Genomic DNA, 17,399 nt, shown 5'->3' on the forward strand with positions numbered 1-17,399 from the left:
AATAGTTCCTTATCTCTTCTGGCTAACCTCTGGAATTGCGCATTTAACTGGGCATATCTCCCCTTATCCCTGTTTCCTTTTGCTTTCCTCCTTTCTTGGGCTACTTCCAGTGTCTCAGCAGACAACCATTTTGCCTTCTTGGTTTTCTTTTTCTTTGGGACGTACTTTGTTGCTGACTCCTGAACAATGTCTCGGACTTCTGTCCATAGTTCTTCTGGGACTCTGTTTACTAAATCTAGTCCTTCAAATCTGTTCTTCACTTCCACTGTATATTCGCTAGGAATGTTAGTGAGATCATATCTAACTGGTCTGTGTATTTTCCCTGATCTCTTTAGTTTTATTCTAAATATATTATATTCTAAATATATTATATTGTATTATTAATACTGCATTACATTATAGTATTATCTATTATTATACATTATTATATATTATATTGTATTATTAATATTGCATTGTATTATATTATCTATTATTATTATAGGAAATTATTATATACAATTTCAAAGTAAGGACTGCACAATCAAATAGGAATAATGCTTTCGAATCAGGAACAAAAATATTTTGTTACATAATTACAATGTTACAATTAGCCTGGTGACAATGCTGCACTTACAGTTCAGGCAGCAGGCTTTAGCCTCCTCGCCCAGGCTTCGCTGAACTACAAGACCCAGAATGCCTCGCTCTGTCGCCATGGCAGCTCAGCCGCTTATCATCTCAAAGCGGGGCGCCAAGTGGTAGGCTTGTGAGGGGAAAGGAGGCGGGGCTTCCGGCCCCCTTTCCCCTCAGAGGCCTTCTGCCTGGCCTTTTCCTCTCCCCCTCACCGGAAGTAGGCCTCATTATGTCTTCTGCTCCCGAAAGCGCCGGGTTCTTCGAGCGGGCGCTGCTCTGGGGGCCCCCGGAGTCGGGCCTGGTCCTCCGCGTGGCGCAGCGCTCGGCCGGGGGGACGGGCTGCGTGGTGTGGGACGCCGCCCTGGTCCTGGCCCGCTTCCTGGCCAAGAAGAGCCCCGCCCAGGCCTCACTCGACCTCCGCCGCAAGGCCGCACTCGAGCTGGGCGCCGGCACGGGCCTCGTAGGCCTCATGGCCGCCTGCCTCGGGTAGGGCGCGCAGCCGGGCTCGGGAGCGTCGAGGGCGGGCGGAGGGACTAATCGAGGGCCGCGGCGGATGGAGGCCTACTTTGGACCACAGAATAATACTCGAACTGCCATAACTCAATCCTGGGATCTGTTGTTTGTTGAGGCCTCAACCCCTTGAAGGGCTTGTGAAGCAATAATAATAATAATAATAGCTTTATTTTTATACCACGCCAGCCATCTCCTCAAAGGGACTCGGGGGCGGCTTACAAGGGACAAGCCCAAAAACTACACATAAAACACAACCAATTAAAAGGATCAGATAACATATAAAACAATCGCAGTTGTAAACAACATCAAAACAATATGGCTGAGAAAAAAACATAGCTGTGGTACAGATTCAAGGAGTCCAATACATTCTGAAGGAGCACAAGGAAAGTGCAACAAACAGCTCCCATTATTTAATAGCATTGAGCCATGACAATTAAAGGGCTATCAGACTGCACCCATTCAACAGTGCAGACACCCAATTGGCCATGCAGATGGGGAAACTGTCTGTGCCGTGATAAAGGGAAGCCCATTTTATTTATTTTATGTTATTTACAGTATTAAGCTCTACTGTTATAACCTCGATACTGTTTTCAGTGTTGTGGGCACTGCTGACTTGGAGGCCTGGTTTGGCAAAGACGGCGCTTCCATACTGCGCATGTGGTCTTTCCGCTGTGCTACTCTGCTGCTGAGTATGCATGCCCAGTGTGGAACACATCTCACCACGCTAAAACAGTGGATGTGGCTCTTAATGAGACATGACGCATTATCACGGGGTGCCTGTGCCCTACACCACTGGAGAAATGACACTGCTTAGCCGGTATTGCACCACCTGACATCCGCTGGGAAGTAGCAGCCAATAGTGAAAGGACCAAGGCAGAGACATCTCCAGCTCATCCCTTGTTTGGGTATCAGCCAAAACGTCGACTTAAATCCAGGCATAGTTTTCTAAGATCTACAGAGACACTCGCTAGAACACCTCAGCAAGCAAGAGTCCAAAAGTGGCAGGCTCAAACCCAGAACCTCAACCAATGGCTGATACCGATTGAGAGACTTCCCCCTGGGCACACAGCGGACTGGGCGACTTGGAAGGCGCTGAACAGACTGGTCTGGCACCACGAGATGCAGAGCCAACCTTCAGAAAATGGGGCCACAAAGTGGAATCCACGACATGCGAGTGCGGAGAAGAGCAAACCACTGACCACCTGCTGCAATGCACCCTGAGCCCTGCCACATGCACAATGGAGGACCTTTTTGCAGCAACACCAGGAGCACTCCTAGTGGCCAGATACTGGTCAAAGGACATTTAATCAACTACCAAACTCACACATTTTTTATCTTCTTTGTTTGTTTGTTTGTTTGCTTGCTTTGTTCTGTTAGAAATGTAATATAACTGACTGGCTGCCCTGACACAATAAATAAATAAATTTACAGTGTTTATATTCCACTCTTCTCACCCTGCAGGGGACTCAGGGTGGATTACAATGAACATACACATGGCGAACATTCAATGCCATAGACATACAACATATATAGACATACACAGTGGTAATTTAACATTCCAGCTTTTCCAGCTTCATGAGGGTATGCTCGATTCTGGCCACAGGGGGAGCTGCTGCTTCACCGTCCACTTGTGACATGGAATCCTTGATGGAGTACTTTCTCAATCTTACGCATGCTGCTGAAACATTTTATGGTGTTTTAAATTATTTAAATTAGCCTCTCCGCATAAAACAATACCTAAATTTTCTACTTGACAGATGCAAATGTTTTTTGGGCTGCATAAGTCAACAGCAAGCGAGACTATTAATTGTCAGGAGTGATCCAGGCTGGCTTTGAACTCATGGTCTCTTGGTCAGTAGTGATTTAATGCAGATGGTTATGTATATCGTATGTATGAAATATACATTCATAAAATAATAATGAAATATGGCTTTTGTGGTTATTATCCAAAATATGGAAAAATAATACCAACAACAATAATAAATAATATACTGCAGGTCCCATGCAAAAGTGTAGCTACATTATAATAATGTGCTAGGGGAACTGATCAAAAGTATAGATACATAACAACAACAGTGATAATAACTATATGCTGAGTGTCACATCCAAAGTATATTAGCTACATAATAATGTGCTGGGGGAACTGTTCAAAAGTATAGATACATAACAACAACAGTGATAGTAACAATATGCGGAGTGTCACATCCAAAAGTATAGATACATAATAATAATGTGGTGGGGGAACTGATCAAAAGTATACATACATAACAATAACTATAATAATAACAATATGCTGAGTGTCACATCCAAAAGTATAGATACATAATAATAATGTGCTGGGGAAATTGTTCAAAAGTATAGATACATGACATCAACAATAATATGCTGGGGGTCCCATTCCAAAGTATTATAACGTAAAGGTTTTCCCCTGACATTAAGGGCAGTTGTGTCTGACTCTGGGGGTTGTTCGTAGACACCTCCAAGTTCATGTGGCCAACATGACTGCATGGATCACCGTTACCTTCACACAGAAGTGATACCTATTGATCTACAGTGTTCCCTCACTTATTGCGGGTGTTATGTTCCAGGACCACCCGCGAAGTGAAAATCCACGAAGTAGGGACGCTATATCACATTTCGAGGGTAAGGCAGAAGCAAGGAGAGATATTTTAATGGTTTTTTAAACTGAGAATTTTTAAAATATTTATATTTAATCCTGTTTTAATGTTTGCATATTTGTATATTTTAAATTGTATGCTGATGCCTTCATCTTAAGCCGCTTTGAGTCTCCTTCCCAAGAGATAAAGCAGGGTATAAATAATAATAATAATAATAAAGGGTCTCCAAATTTAAATTAGAAAATTGATCCTCTGATTGTCACTTCTTTTGCAGGGCAAATGTTACCGTCACAGATCTTGAAGAAGTTCAGGACTTGCTAAAGATGAACATTGAGAATAATCAGCATCTTTTCACAGGTTCTATTCAGGCCAAGGTACTGAAATGGTTCGTATGGACTTCTCATTTTGCAATATATCTTCCCCCAAGGGATTGGAAATGTCTATCCATAAGGGCTTCACGCAATAAACGTGGCCAAGTAGACTGAGATTGCAAACATTTGTGCTACTAACCTTTTACTCATTGTTAGTCTCAAAAATGTTACAGCAGGCATGGTCAAACTTGGGCCCTCCAGGTGTTTTGGACTTCAGCTCCCACAATTCCTAACAGCCTCAGGCCTCTTCCTTTTCCCCCTCAGCCGCTTAAGCGGCTGAGGGGGAAAAGGAAGAGGCCTGAGGCTGTTAGGAATTGTGGGAGCTGGTCCAAAACACCTGGAGGGCCCAAGTTTGACCATTCCTGTATTACAGGATCATTTTTTATTTTCTTTTTTGTAAAAGAAAACAGTTTTGGTTGACAACGGCCAGGTTTAATTGAAGTGAGGACATCCCAAATGGGCCTCATGAGCTCTTCAGAGAGCAAACACTTTTAATTTGCACCTGGCGATTCCAGTGTGGTGTAGTGGTATTCAGTGATTTTGTTTGTTTACTTTATTTTTATCTCTCCATTCTGCCGATGTAGGAACTCTAAGCGACTACTAATAAATGGAAAACAATGCTGAAAACAATGTGAAAACATTCTAATATAAATGTAGCATTTACAAAAGTAATCAAGCAATTTATGCTATTATATTGGGATTAGGACCTGTTAGGATCATGACCCATTGGGAATTGCGACCTGTTAGGACCATAACCTATTGGAGAGCAGTTACGGAAGTGTTCTCAGTGATTGTATTCTAAACAGTCACATGGTCTGCAGCCCCTCCCACTGCCTCTAGTTCATAGAGCTAAGGAAACTGCAAACCAAATAATAATGATGATGATGATGATGATGATACACTTTATTTATAACCCGCCACCATCTCCCCAAAGGGGACTCGGAGCGGCTTACATGAGGCCAAGCCCAAAATAATACAACATAATAAACACACAATAACAAACTACATCTTCTATATAAATACAAATGTAATGTTCGTTTGTGGGATTAACACAGTGTTTCTCAACCTGGGGGTCACGAAGGGGTGTCAGAGGGGTCGCCAAAGACCATCAGAAAACACAGTATTTTCTGTTGGTCATGGGGGTTCTGTGTGGGAAGTTTGGCCCAATTCTATCATTGGTGGGATTCAGAAGGCTCCTTGATTGTAGGTGAACTATAAATTCCAGTATCTACAACTCCCAAATGTCAAAGTCTATTTTCCCCAAACCCCATCAGTGTTCACATTTGGGCATATTGAGTATCCGTGCCACGTTTGGTCCAGATCCATCATTGTTTGAGCCCATAGTGCTCTCTGGATGTAGGCGAACTACAACTCCCAAACTCAAGGTCAATGCCCACCAAGCCCTTCCAGTATTTTCTGTTGATCATGGGAATTTTCTGTGCCAATGGTTCAATTCCATTGTTGGTGGGGTTCAGAATCCTCTATAATTATAGGTGAACTATAAATCCCAGCAACTACAACTCCCAAATGACAAAATAAATCCCCCGCCAACCCCACCAGTATTCAAATTTGGGCATACCAGATATTTGTGCCAAATTTGTTCCCGTGAATGAAAATATATCCTGCAGATCATTATTTACATGGCAATTCATAATGTTAGGGTTATGGTTGAGGGTCACCACAACATGAGGAACTGTATTAAGGGGTCGCGGCATTAGAAAGGTTGAGAACCACTGGATTAACAGAACTCAAGAACCACTGAATGAATTGACACCAAATTTGGACACAAGACACTAACAACCCAATGTATGTCCTTCACTCAAAAAATTGATTTTGTCATTTGGGAGTTGCAGTTGTTGGGATTTATAGTTCACCTATAATTAAAGAGCATTCTGAACCCCACCAACGATGCAATTGAACCAAACTTGGCACACAGTTCTCCCATGACCAACAGAAAATACTGGAAGGGTTTGGTGGGCAGTGTCCTTTGGTTTTGGAGTTGTAGTTCACCTACATCCAGAGAGCACTGTGGACTCAAACAATGATGGATCTGGACCAAACTCTACACGAATACTCAATATGCCCAAATGTGAACACTGGTGGAGTTTGGGGGAAATAGAATCTTGACATTTGGGAGTTGTAGTTGCTGGGATTTATAGTTAATCTACAATCACAGAGCATTCTGAACTCCACCAACACTAGAATTGGGCCAAACCTCCCACACAGAACCCCCATGTGGGCCACAGCAACACGTGGCAGGGGACGGCTAGTATTCTAATATAAATGTAGCATTTTCAAAAGTAATCAAGCAATTTATGCTGTTATATTGGGATATGGTTTATGACCTGTTAGGATAATAACCTGTTGGGTAGCAGTTACGGAAGTATTCTCTGTGTATTCGAAACAGTCACATGGTTTGAGCCCCTCCCACTGCCTCAAGTACATAGAGCTAAGGAAACTGCAAACCAAAGAAGACATACACATTACAACACATTATAAACAGACAAAACATTTATATTCCACCCTTCTCACCCCGCAGGAGACTCAGGGCACATTACAATGTACAAATACATGGCAAACATTCAATACCATAGACACACAACTTATATAGACAGACACACAGAGGCTTTTTAACATTCCAGCTTTTTCATGAGGGTATTCTGGCCACCAGGGGAGCTGTCGCTTCGCCGTCCATTTGTGACACTGGTGAAGTGCTTCCTCATTCTTTGCATGCTTGCTGGAGATTTTTATGGCGTCGTAAATTAGCCTCCCCATATGAGCGATACCTAAATATCCTATTTGACAGATGCAACTGTCTTTCGGGCTGCAAAGGTCGACAACAAGCTACACAAATTGGTCGGACACTCACTCCCACCTGGGCTGGCTTAGACACACAACAGATATAGACAGACAGTCAGATGCTATTTAACTTTTCTGGCCACCAGGGGAGCTGTTGCTTCACCGTCCATTTGTGACACTGATGAAGTACTTCCTCATTCTTTGCATGCTTGTTGGAGATTTTTATGGCGTCGTAAATTAGCCTCCCCACATAAGCAGTACCTAAACTTCCTACTTATTTATTTACAGCATTTATATTCCGCCCTTCTCACCCTGCAGGGGACTCAGGGCGGATTACAATGTACACAAATATGGCAAACATTCAATGCCAATTAGACATACAATGTATATAGACATACACAGAGGCTATTTAACTTTTTCTGGCCGCCAGGGGAGCTGTCGCTTGCATTGGCCATCTTGACAGATGCAACTGCAAAGGTCGACAGCAAGCTACACAAATTGGTTGGAAGCTCACTCCGACCCGGGCTGGCTTCAAACTCATGACTTTTTGGTCAGTAGTGATCTTAATACAGATGACTCCCAGTCAGCTGCGCCACAATTCTGGTGCATATAAGAATATATATGCTTCAGTGTGGCTGTGTTCATGTCACCAACATTGGGTAATACGGGGCATGATGAGCCACAGTCTGTTGAAGTCACTGGAGGCCTCTGTACTGGATCAATAACTGTGCTTGCAAGAGATGAATCCATGTCTGTTTCCTAACTAGGGGTGAAGATGTAACAGATTTTCTTCCTCCGCCTGATTACATACTGATGGCAGACTGTATCTACTATGAAGAGGTGAGTTATTTATTTCTCTCCCCTTCTATTTTGGTGTCTTGTGGGTTGAAAAGATGCTTTCTGGCCAGGGTGGGAATCAGACAGCATCCCAAATGCACAGCAGCCCTGGCAGAACCCAGCCCAATGTAGTTGGCATCTAGCATACCTGGAGAAGAATGTGATTTCTATCCTGATTTATAGCATTTGCAGCCCTCTCCCCTGCTTGTTTTCCTTTCTAGTCAGGCATCCAAATACCCGTTTGTTTGTTTTTTTATCCCACTTGCCAGTAAGTTTTGAATAATTCATCTGAGAACAACATTTCCAGTTTCTGTGAGGTTTAGATGACGTTTAAGGTGGAGACGAGGAATAATCTACCTGGCAGCTGATCTGAATTGAATTTGGGGCATCCCCCCAAACTTTTTATTTATTGTGTCAGAAGCGAATTTAGAGTACAGTTTAATGTATTTAAAAACACAAACAAAGTTAAAACTTGGAATTCTGCTAAATGTCCTTTGACCAGTAGCTGGCCACTTGAAGTATCTCTGATGTGGTTTGTTTGTATTGCTGTATTATCATAGACTCAAAGAGTTGGAAGAGACCTCCTGGGCCATCCAGTCCAACCCCATTCTGCCAAGAAGCAGGAATATTGCATTCAAATCACCCCTGACAGATGGCCATCCAGCCTCTGTTTAAAAGCTTCTAAAGAAGGAGCCTCCACCACACTCCGGGGCAGAGAGTTCCACTGCTGAACGGCTCTCATAGTCAGGAAGTTGTTCCTCATGTTCAGATGGAATCTCCTCTCTTGTAGTTTGAAGCCATGGCTCCATTGCGTCCTAGTCCCCAGAGAAGCAGAAAACAAGCTTGCTCCCTCCTCCCTGTGGCTTCCTCTCACATATTTATACATGGCTATCATATCCCCTCTCAGCCTTCTCTGTTGGGCTTGGCCTCATGTAAGCTGCCCCGAGTCCCCTTGGGGAGATGGTAGCGGGGTATAAATAAAGATTGTTGATATTATTATTATTATTATTATTATTATTGTGGCTGTGAGAAGATCCTCCATTGTGCATATGGCAGGGCTCAGGCTGCCACGGTGGTCCATGCTTTCATCACATCTAGGTTAGATTACTGCAACGCCCTCTTCATGGGGTTGCCTTTGAAGACTGCTCGGAAGCTTCAAATAGTCCAGCGAGAGACAGCCAGGTTAATAACTGGGGTGGCATATAGGGAGCATACAACTCCCATGTTACGCCAACTCCACTGGCTGCCAGTTTGCTACCGGGCACAATTCAAAGTGCTGGCTTTGGCCTATTTACGTGTCCGAACGCATCTACCCTTATGAACCACCACGGAGATTAAGATCTTCTGGGGAGGCCCTGCTCTCTGTCCCACCACCATCACAGGCGCATTTGGTGGGGACGAGAGACAGGGCCTTCTCAGTAATTGCCCCTCAGCTATGGAACTCCCTTCCTAATGAGATCGGGTCAGCCCCCTCCCTCTTGTCCTTTAGAAGGATGATAAAAACGTGGCTGTGGGACCGAGCCTTTGGGACTGTGCAATGAGGCAGTGATGGGAATCCTTAGTATGCCAACCAAATTCAATATGGTTGTTGAGACCAGTGGATTTTAACATCAGGATAAGTTATTTTAATGCTTTTGTATGTGTATGGTCTAGTATGTTTCGGCATTGAATGTTTACCGTTTATATGTTGCGCTCTGCCCTGAGTCCCCTTCAGGGTGAGAAGGGCGGAATATAAATGCTTTAAATAAATTAAATAAATTGTAGTAGGAGTGGTTTGCTCTTCTCCACACTCGCATGTTGTGGACTCCACTTTGAAACCCCATTTCTTAAGGTGGGCTCTGCACCTCGTGGTGCCAGAACGCAGCCTCTTCAGTGCCTTCCTTGCAAGTTGCCCAGTCTTCTGTGTGCCCAGGGGGGAGTCTCTCATTCAGATTGAAGTGCTGGGTTTTAGCCTGCCACTTTTGGACTCTTGCTTGCTGAGGTGTTCCTGCAAGTATCTCTGTAGATCTTAGGGAACTATTTCTTGATTTAAGGCACTGGCTTGCTTATAAAACTGATTCTTGAATCATAGAATCCTAGAGTTGGAAGAGACCTCCTGGGCCATCCAATCCAACCCCATTCTGCCAAGAAGCAGGAATATTGCATTCAAATCACCCCTGACAGATGGCCATCCAGCCTCTGTTTAAAAGCTTCCAAAGAAGGAGCCTCCACCACACTCCGGGGCAGAGAGTTCCACCGCTGAACGGCTCTCACAGTCAGGAAGTTCTTCCTCATGTTCAGGTGGAATATCTTCTCTTGTAGTTTGAAGCCATTGTTTCCATAACACAAATAAAATACAACCTTCACACTGGAGTTTCCCACACAGCAGCCTTCTCATAATGAGGCCTACCTCATAGGCCAACTTACAATGAGGTCTATTCTCCCACTGAAGTGATCTCTCACACAGAGATGCTTCTCTCACACTGAGCGCTCTCTCAGGCTGAGGCGTTACTAAGCAGCAGGCACACCTGCTCATATTGAATTGCAGCTTCTCTGGGTCACTGCATCCATTTAACCCTTTCAGTGCTTGACTCACATTTTTGTAACCAAAACTAGTTAATTTTTAATATTTTTGTCAGGAACCTAATGTCCTCTTTTCTGCGCAGTCCCTGGAGCCTTTGCTCAAGACCTTGAAGGACCTCTCTGGCCCTGATACCTGCATCCTTTGCTGCTACGAAGAAAGGACAATGGGGAAAAACCCAGAGGTGGAGAAAAGGTATTTTGAGGTGAGCTCTTTGGCCAGGTTTTACAAAAATGTCATAGGGAAGCCCTCCTTCTTGGAGAGAAAGGATCCAGGCCCCAGAAGTTGTGTTCCAGGACTCAAAAACCAGTCTTCTCTTTCAAAGAGAGGATACGTGGGTACTTCTTTCACCTCTCAAACTCTCCCTAAGATTTCACCTCTCAAACCCTCTCAAAGATTACAATTTCTATCCCATTTTTTAAAATCTGGGGACAATTTTGATACATTTTCATTTACTGGAGACAGCCTTGTATGCAACAAAAAACACTCAACTTGTCCACCCCCGGAATCCCTTCCCACTTTGAAAAAACAATCAAATCCAGGTCAAATTCAAATCATCCTGAGTGCAAGCATCACCTCCCTGCTGCAGTCAGGCACATGCCAGAATGAGGCCAAAAAAACAGCATTTGATTCTGATGCAATTTTAAATCGCAGCTCCTTCAGAAGGACTTTGAGTTGGAAAAAGTTCCCCTGGAAGAGCACGACGAGGAGTACCGCAGTGAGGACATCCACATCTTTACCATCCGAAGGAAAGTAACGGTAGGTGGTAGCTGTGATTGTTCTGGAGAAGAAGAGCTTCAACCAGGCATGGGCATACTTGGGCCCTCTGGGTGTGTTGGACTCCAACTCCCACCATTCCTAACAGCCTCAAGCCCCTTCCTTTCCCCCCTCAGCCACTTATTTTGTTTGTTGACTTTATTTTTATCTCCCCATTCTGCTGATATAGGAACTCAAGGCGGCTACTAATAAATATAAAACAATTGTAAAAACAATGTGAGGACATTCTAATATAAATGTAGCATTTTATTTAATTATTATTCGAACTTATATGCCGCCACTCCCCTGGGGCTCGGAGCGGCTTACAAGAACAGGCTAAAATCTAACACAATTTAAAAACAATTCAAAACCATTTAAAAACAGCAATATCAAAAATCAAAGGCCTGTCGAAACAGGTATCTCTTACATGCCCTGCAGAAAGCTGATAAGTCCCGCACGTCACGGACTTCAGGTGGCAGAGTATTCCAGAGCGATGGTGCCACTGCTGTGAAGGCCCTGCGTCTGGTTGCTGTTAGACGCAAGGTCTTGACACTGGGGACTTCCAATAGATCTTGGTCCTCAGAACGGAGGGATCTCTGGGGTTGGTAGGGGGTGAGGCGATCCCTCAGATACATTGGCCCCAGACCATGCAAGGCCTTAAAGGTGAGTACCATCCCTTTGAAAGTGATCTGGTGCTCAATGGGTAACCAATGCAGCTGTAGTAAGATTGGTGTGATGTGGCATCTCATCGGAATTCCCGCAAGAAGCTGAGCAGCTGCATTTTGTACCAACTGGAGCTTCCGGATCACCGACAGAGGAAGGCCAATATAGAAGGCGTTACAGTAGTCCAGTCTTGAGATGACCGTGGCCTGGATCACCGTAGCTAGGTCGTCCCTGGACAGGGAGGGGGCCAGCCGTCTAGCCTGCCGCAGGTGAAAAAAGGCGGTTCTGCTCACGGCGGAGACCTGGGCCTCCATCCTCAGCAGAGGGTCCAAAAGGACTCCCAGACTCTTGACCAATGGTGACGGGCGTAGCGCCTCCAGGGTAGGCAGCTGGATGTCCCCACTGCCCAGTCGATCCAGCCACAGGATCTCCATCTTTGCTGGATTCACCCTCAACCTGCTGGCACGCAGCCATCCAGTCACGGCCTCGAGGCACTGATGGAAATAATCGGGTTCAGAGTCCGGTCAGCCTTCCATCTTCACCACAAACTGAGTATCATCGGCGTACTGGTAACACTGCAGCCCAAAACCTCGAACCAGCTGAGCAAGTGGTCACATATAGATGTTAAACAACATTTTCAAAAATAATCAACCGTTTTATGCTATTATATTGGAATTAGGAACTGTTAGGATCATAACCCATTGGGAATTATGACCTGTTAGGATCATAACCTATTGATTAACTAGGTAGATTTGTTGTTGTTGTTGTTGTTGTTGTTGTATTGGGTAGCAGTTACAGAATAATAATAATAATAATAATAATAATAATCGTTATTTATATCCCGCCACCATCTCCCCAAAGGAGACTCAGAGCGGCTTACATGGGGCCAAGCCCGGACAACATATTACAGCAAAAATAAAACCAAAACATAAGCAACAAGCAACAGCATGAAAATTACGTAAGAAAGAGAAAAAAACATATTAATACAATAAAAAAATAACATTACAATAAACACAATCTCAGAAAAGTGTTCTCTGTGACTATTCTAAATAGCCACATGGTCTGCAGCCCCTCCCACTGCCTCAAGTACATAGAGCTAAGGAAACTGCAAACCAAAGAAGACATACACTTCAGGAAATAAACGACGCATTATAAACAGACAAAACATTCAGTAGAGGAGGCTTGAGGGGGTAGCTTAAGCGGATGAGAAGGAAAAGGCCTGCAGCTGTTTCGAATCGTGGGAGTTGAAGTCCAAAACATCCAGATATAGGAACTCAAGGCGGTTACTAATAAATATAAAACAATTGTAAAAACAACGTGAGGACATTATAATATAAACATAGCATTTTCAAAAGTAATCAAGAAATTTATGGTATTATATTGGGATTAGGACCTCTTAAGATCATAACCCATTGGGAATTACAACCTGTTAGGATCATAACCTATTGATTAACTAGATCAGGGGTCCTCAAACTAAGGCCCAGGGGCTGGATACGGCCCTCCAAGGTCATTTACCCGGCCCTCGCTTAGGGTCAACTTAAGTCTGAAACGACTTGAAAGCATATAACAACAATAATAATCTTATCTCATCAGCCAAAAGCAGGCCCACACTTCCTATTGAAATTCTAATAAGTTTATATTTGTTAAAATTGTTCTTCATTTTAATTACTGTATTGTTTTTAAGTGAGGTTTTTTTTGCACTACAAATAAGATATGTGCAGTGTGCATAGGAATTCATTCAATCCAGTCCTCCAACAGTTTGAGAGACTATGATCTGGCCCTCTGTTTACAAAGTTTGTGGACCCCTGAACTAGATAGTTTTGTTGTTGTTGTTGTTGTTGTTGTTGTTGTTGTTGTTGTAGTATTAGGTAGCAGTTACAGAAGTGTTCTCTGTGACTGTATTCTAAATAGTCACATGGTCTGCAGCCCCTCCCACTGCCTCAAGTACGTAGAGCTAAGGAAACTGCAAACCAAAGAAAACATACACTTCAGGAAATAAACTACGCATTATAAACAGACAAAACATTCAATAGAGGAGGCTTGAGGGGGTAGCCTAAGCAACTGAGAAATAATAATAATAATAATAATAATAATAATAATAATACTTTATTTATACCCCGCTACCATTTCCCCAAGGGACTCGGTGCGGCTTACATGAGGCCGAGCCCAAAGTACATCAACAGTAAAAGAAATAAAAAACAATCAATACAAACAGTTAAAATAAATCTCATAAACAAAAATAAACAATAGACAATAACAATGACAACAAGCATTTAAAAACCTATGGCTGGGCCAAATGTAATAATTTAATATTTAAAAAATAATGTTGGTCATGAACAAGGTAGGATATAACTGGGATAGGGTTTTCAAAGAGAGATGAGGAAATGCAGTCAATCCTAAATCAGTGGTAAAGTGCATTTTGAGGGCATATTGCTGAGGGTTTTCCTTATTCAGGGAAGGAAAACTGGAACAACCATGTTTTCAGGCTCCTCCTAAAGACTGCCAGAGTTGGGGCATGTCTGATGTCCCTGGGAAATGAGTTCCAGAGTCGAGGGGCCACCACCGAAAAGGTCCTTTCTCTCGTCCCCACCAATTGCGCTTGTGATGCAGGTGGGAGCGTGAGTAGGGCCTCTCCAGATGATTGAAGAGATCGTGTGGGTTCGTACACAGAAATGCAGTCACGCAGGTAGGCGGGACCCAAACCATTCAGGGTTTTGTAGGTAAGAACCTGCACCTTGAATTGGGACCAGATAATGAATGGCAGCCAATGGAGCTCCTTAAACAGAAGGGTTGACTGCTCTCTGTAAGAAGCACCAGTTAACAACCTGGCCGCCGCCCGTTGTACCAGTTGAAATTTACGGGCCGTTTTCAAGGGCAGCCCCAGGTAGAGTGCATTACAGTAATCCAGAAAAGCCCTGAGGCTGTTAGGAAGTCTGACTTGGCCACGGTAGTCCACGCTCTGGTTACATCCCGTCTTGACTACTGCAACGCTCTCTACGTGGGGTTGCCTTTGAAGACGGCCCGGAAGCTCCAATTAGTCCAACGGGCGGCAGCCATGATGCTAACAGGAGCGGAGCGCAGGGAGCACACAACTTCTCTGCTGCACCAGCTCCACTGGCTGCCGATTTGCTACCGGGCTCAATTCAAAGTGCTGGCGTTGGCCTTTAAAGCCCTAAACGGTTCTGGCCCAACCTACCTATCCGAACGTATTTCGGCCTATCAGCCCACCAGGACCCTAAGATCTTCTGGGGAGGCCCTGCTCTCTATCCCGCCTGCTTCACAGGTGCGGCTGGCGGGGACGAGAGACAGGGCCTTTTCTGTGGTGGCCCCTCGGCTCTGGAACGCCCTTCCCATGGAGGTAAGATCAGCCCTCTCGTTGATGGTGTTTCGAAAAAGATTGAAGACCTGGATGTTCGAACAGGCATTCGGTTAATTCGGTGCAATGAATTTGATGACTAAAGGATTGGTAATATGGACGATGAAATTGGATTGCGATTTTAGTTAAGAGATCCATTGGATTGTTATTGATGGGCCAATATTGTGTATTGTGTATGTTGTTTTTTATGGTTTTTAAACTGAGTACTGTTGATTGTTGTATTTTGTTGTAAACCACGTTGAGTCGCCAATTTAGGCTGAGAAACAGCGGTATACAAGTACAGTAATAATAATAATAATAATAATAATAATAATAATAATAATAATAATAATAATAAATACTCAGAAGGCTAAAGTTTTTCCCATGACTGGTTTAGACAGAAAAAACAAGGCCGGAGGGAATTCTCTTACAGTTTGTTAGAAAACCTTGTTATGAAATCGAAATAATAAAAAAGCAAGCGTACACATGTTTGCTTCAGCAAAGGTATTAATTTTTAAACATTTTCCAGAACTGTTCATCCTGACACCTTTGATGTTGTTTTCTGGTGGCCTGGCAGACGAGGGGAGGCGCGACGGAGAGTGCCTCGCGGGCTCTCTGCAGGACGTTTCTGCGGCAAAAGTGGATCAGCGTTCAGCCTCCCGCTGAGACGACACTCGCAGTTGGTTTTCTTGAAAGAGCTGAAATCCCCCGCTCAGGGCTCTCTTGGGTTGTTTCTTGGCATGGTTGCTGGTGGTAGAAGCGCAGAAGACTTGGGAATCAAAGGAGCACTGATACCTAGCACACAGCTTCAAATGAGTGCTTACTGTTTACTAATCACCCAACCACCCTTTTTAAAATAATGATCTCTTTTGATACTACTTACTTATTTGACAAAGGTATTATAAAGAGGACTGTGGTCATATCACTTCACTGCGTTCTGTCTGTAATGTTATCTATTCCGCTTTGGACAGATTTTACTTGGAATCACACGATGTCCAGTTCTGGGCATCGCAACTGAAGGGAGATGTTGACAAGCTGGAATGTGTCCAGAGGAGGATAATTAATAATAATAACAATAATAATAATATTTATTTATTTGTTTACAGTATTTATATTCCGCCCTTCTCACCCCGCAGGGGACTCAGGGCAGATTACAATGTGCACATATATGGCAAACATTCAATGCCAAAGACACACAACAGATACAGACAGACAGTCAGAGGCTATTTAACTTTTCTGGCCGCCAGGGGAGCTGTCACTTTCATCGTCCATCTGCGACACTGATGAAGTACTTCCCCACATGCTTTTGCTGGAGTCTTTTTTATGGTCTCGTAAATTAGTTAAATTAGCCTCCCCACACATAGGTGGTACCTAATTTTCCTACTTGACAGATGTAACTGTCTTTCGGGTTGCAGAGGTCGACAGCAAGCTACACAATTGGTCAGAAGCTCACACCTACCCAGGCTGGCTTCAAACTCATGACCTTTTGGTCAGAAGTGATCTTAATGCAGCTGACACTCAGACAGCTGCGCTACAGTCCCAATGATGATGATGATATTTAATATTATTATATTAAAAATAAATAATAAATATGCGGATTTAAAGATTCAACTGTCACAAGCCAGTCAAGGTGGTCCCAGTGGTGATCAGCACACTGGGTGCAGGGCCTCGAGACCTTGGCCTGTACTTAAACACAATTAGTGCTGACAAGATTATCATCTGCTAGCTGCAGAAGGTCACCTTACTGGGATCTGCACACATTATTCGCTGATACATCACACTGTCCTTGGCACACTGGGTGCAGAGCCTCAAGACCTTGGCCTGCACTTAAACAAAATCGGTGCTGACAACATTACCATCTGCCAGCTGCAAAAGGCCACCTTACTAGAACCTGCATGCATTATTCACCAATAGATCACACAGTCCTAGACACTTTGGAAGTGTCTTATGTGTAATCCAGTACAACAGCCAGCAGAGTGAGCTTGTTTGCTGTGGACTCATCTTGTTGTGTTTCAAATAATAATAATAATATTTATACCCCACCTCCATTTATTTATACCCCACCTCCGTCTCCCCAAGCCCAACAATAACAAAAATGTATTGTCGAAGGCTTTCATGGCTGGAATCACTGGGTTGTTGTAGGTTTTTTTTGGGCTATATGGCTAGTTCTAGAGGCATTTTTTCCTGACGTTTCGCCTGCATCTATGGCAAGCATCCTCAGAGGTAGTGAGGTCCATCAAATGCTAATCAAGGTGGTCAGTTGAAACATTCACCCCTAGTTCCGGCAGACAAGAGTCCTTTGTCCCACCCTGGTC

The 17,399-nt window shown here is 43.8% G+C and overlaps 1 protein-coding gene across 1 annotated transcript; it reads left to right on the plus strand.

The window, feature by feature from the left end:
- The first annotated feature begins 787 nt into the window (after nucleotides 1–787).
- Nucleotides 788–16,009, plus strand: VCPKMT (valosin containing protein lysine methyltransferase). The gene is made up of 6 exons (XM_060752801.2): nucleotides 788–1,098; nucleotides 4,018–4,128; nucleotides 7,681–7,753; nucleotides 10,396–10,515; nucleotides 10,965–11,069; nucleotides 15,614–16,009. Exons 1-6 carry the CDS (start codon nucleotides 842–844, stop codon nucleotides 15,626–15,628), a joined length of 681 nt encoding a protein of 226 aa, XP_060608784.2. The 5' UTR covers nucleotides 788–841; the 3' UTR covers nucleotides 15,629–16,009.
- Nucleotides 16,010–17,399: the final 1,390 nt, after the last annotated feature.

This window comes from Anolis sagrei, chromosome 1 (genome assembly GCF_037176765.1).
Source record: "Anolis sagrei isolate rAnoSag1 chromosome 1, rAnoSag1.mat, whole genome shotgun sequence".
NCBI lineage: Eukaryota > Metazoa > Chordata > Lepidosauria > Squamata > Dactyloidae > Anolis > Anolis sagrei.

Bases quoted from the DNA above. Each gene is read 5' to 3' on its own strand.
- VCPKMT (XM_060752801.2), top strand. From the start codon at position 842: ATGTCTTCTGCTCCCGAAAGCGCCGGGTTCTTCGAGCGGGCGCTGCTC. The intron at 4,129-7,680 runs GTTCGTATGGAC...TTTCCTAACTAG, and splicing joins CAGGCCAAGGTACTGAAATG to GGGTGAAGATGTAACAGATT. The intron at 10,516-10,964 runs GTGAGCTCTTTG...TTTAAATCGCAG, and splicing joins TGGAGAAAAGGTATTTTGAG to CTCCTTCAGAAGGACTTTGA.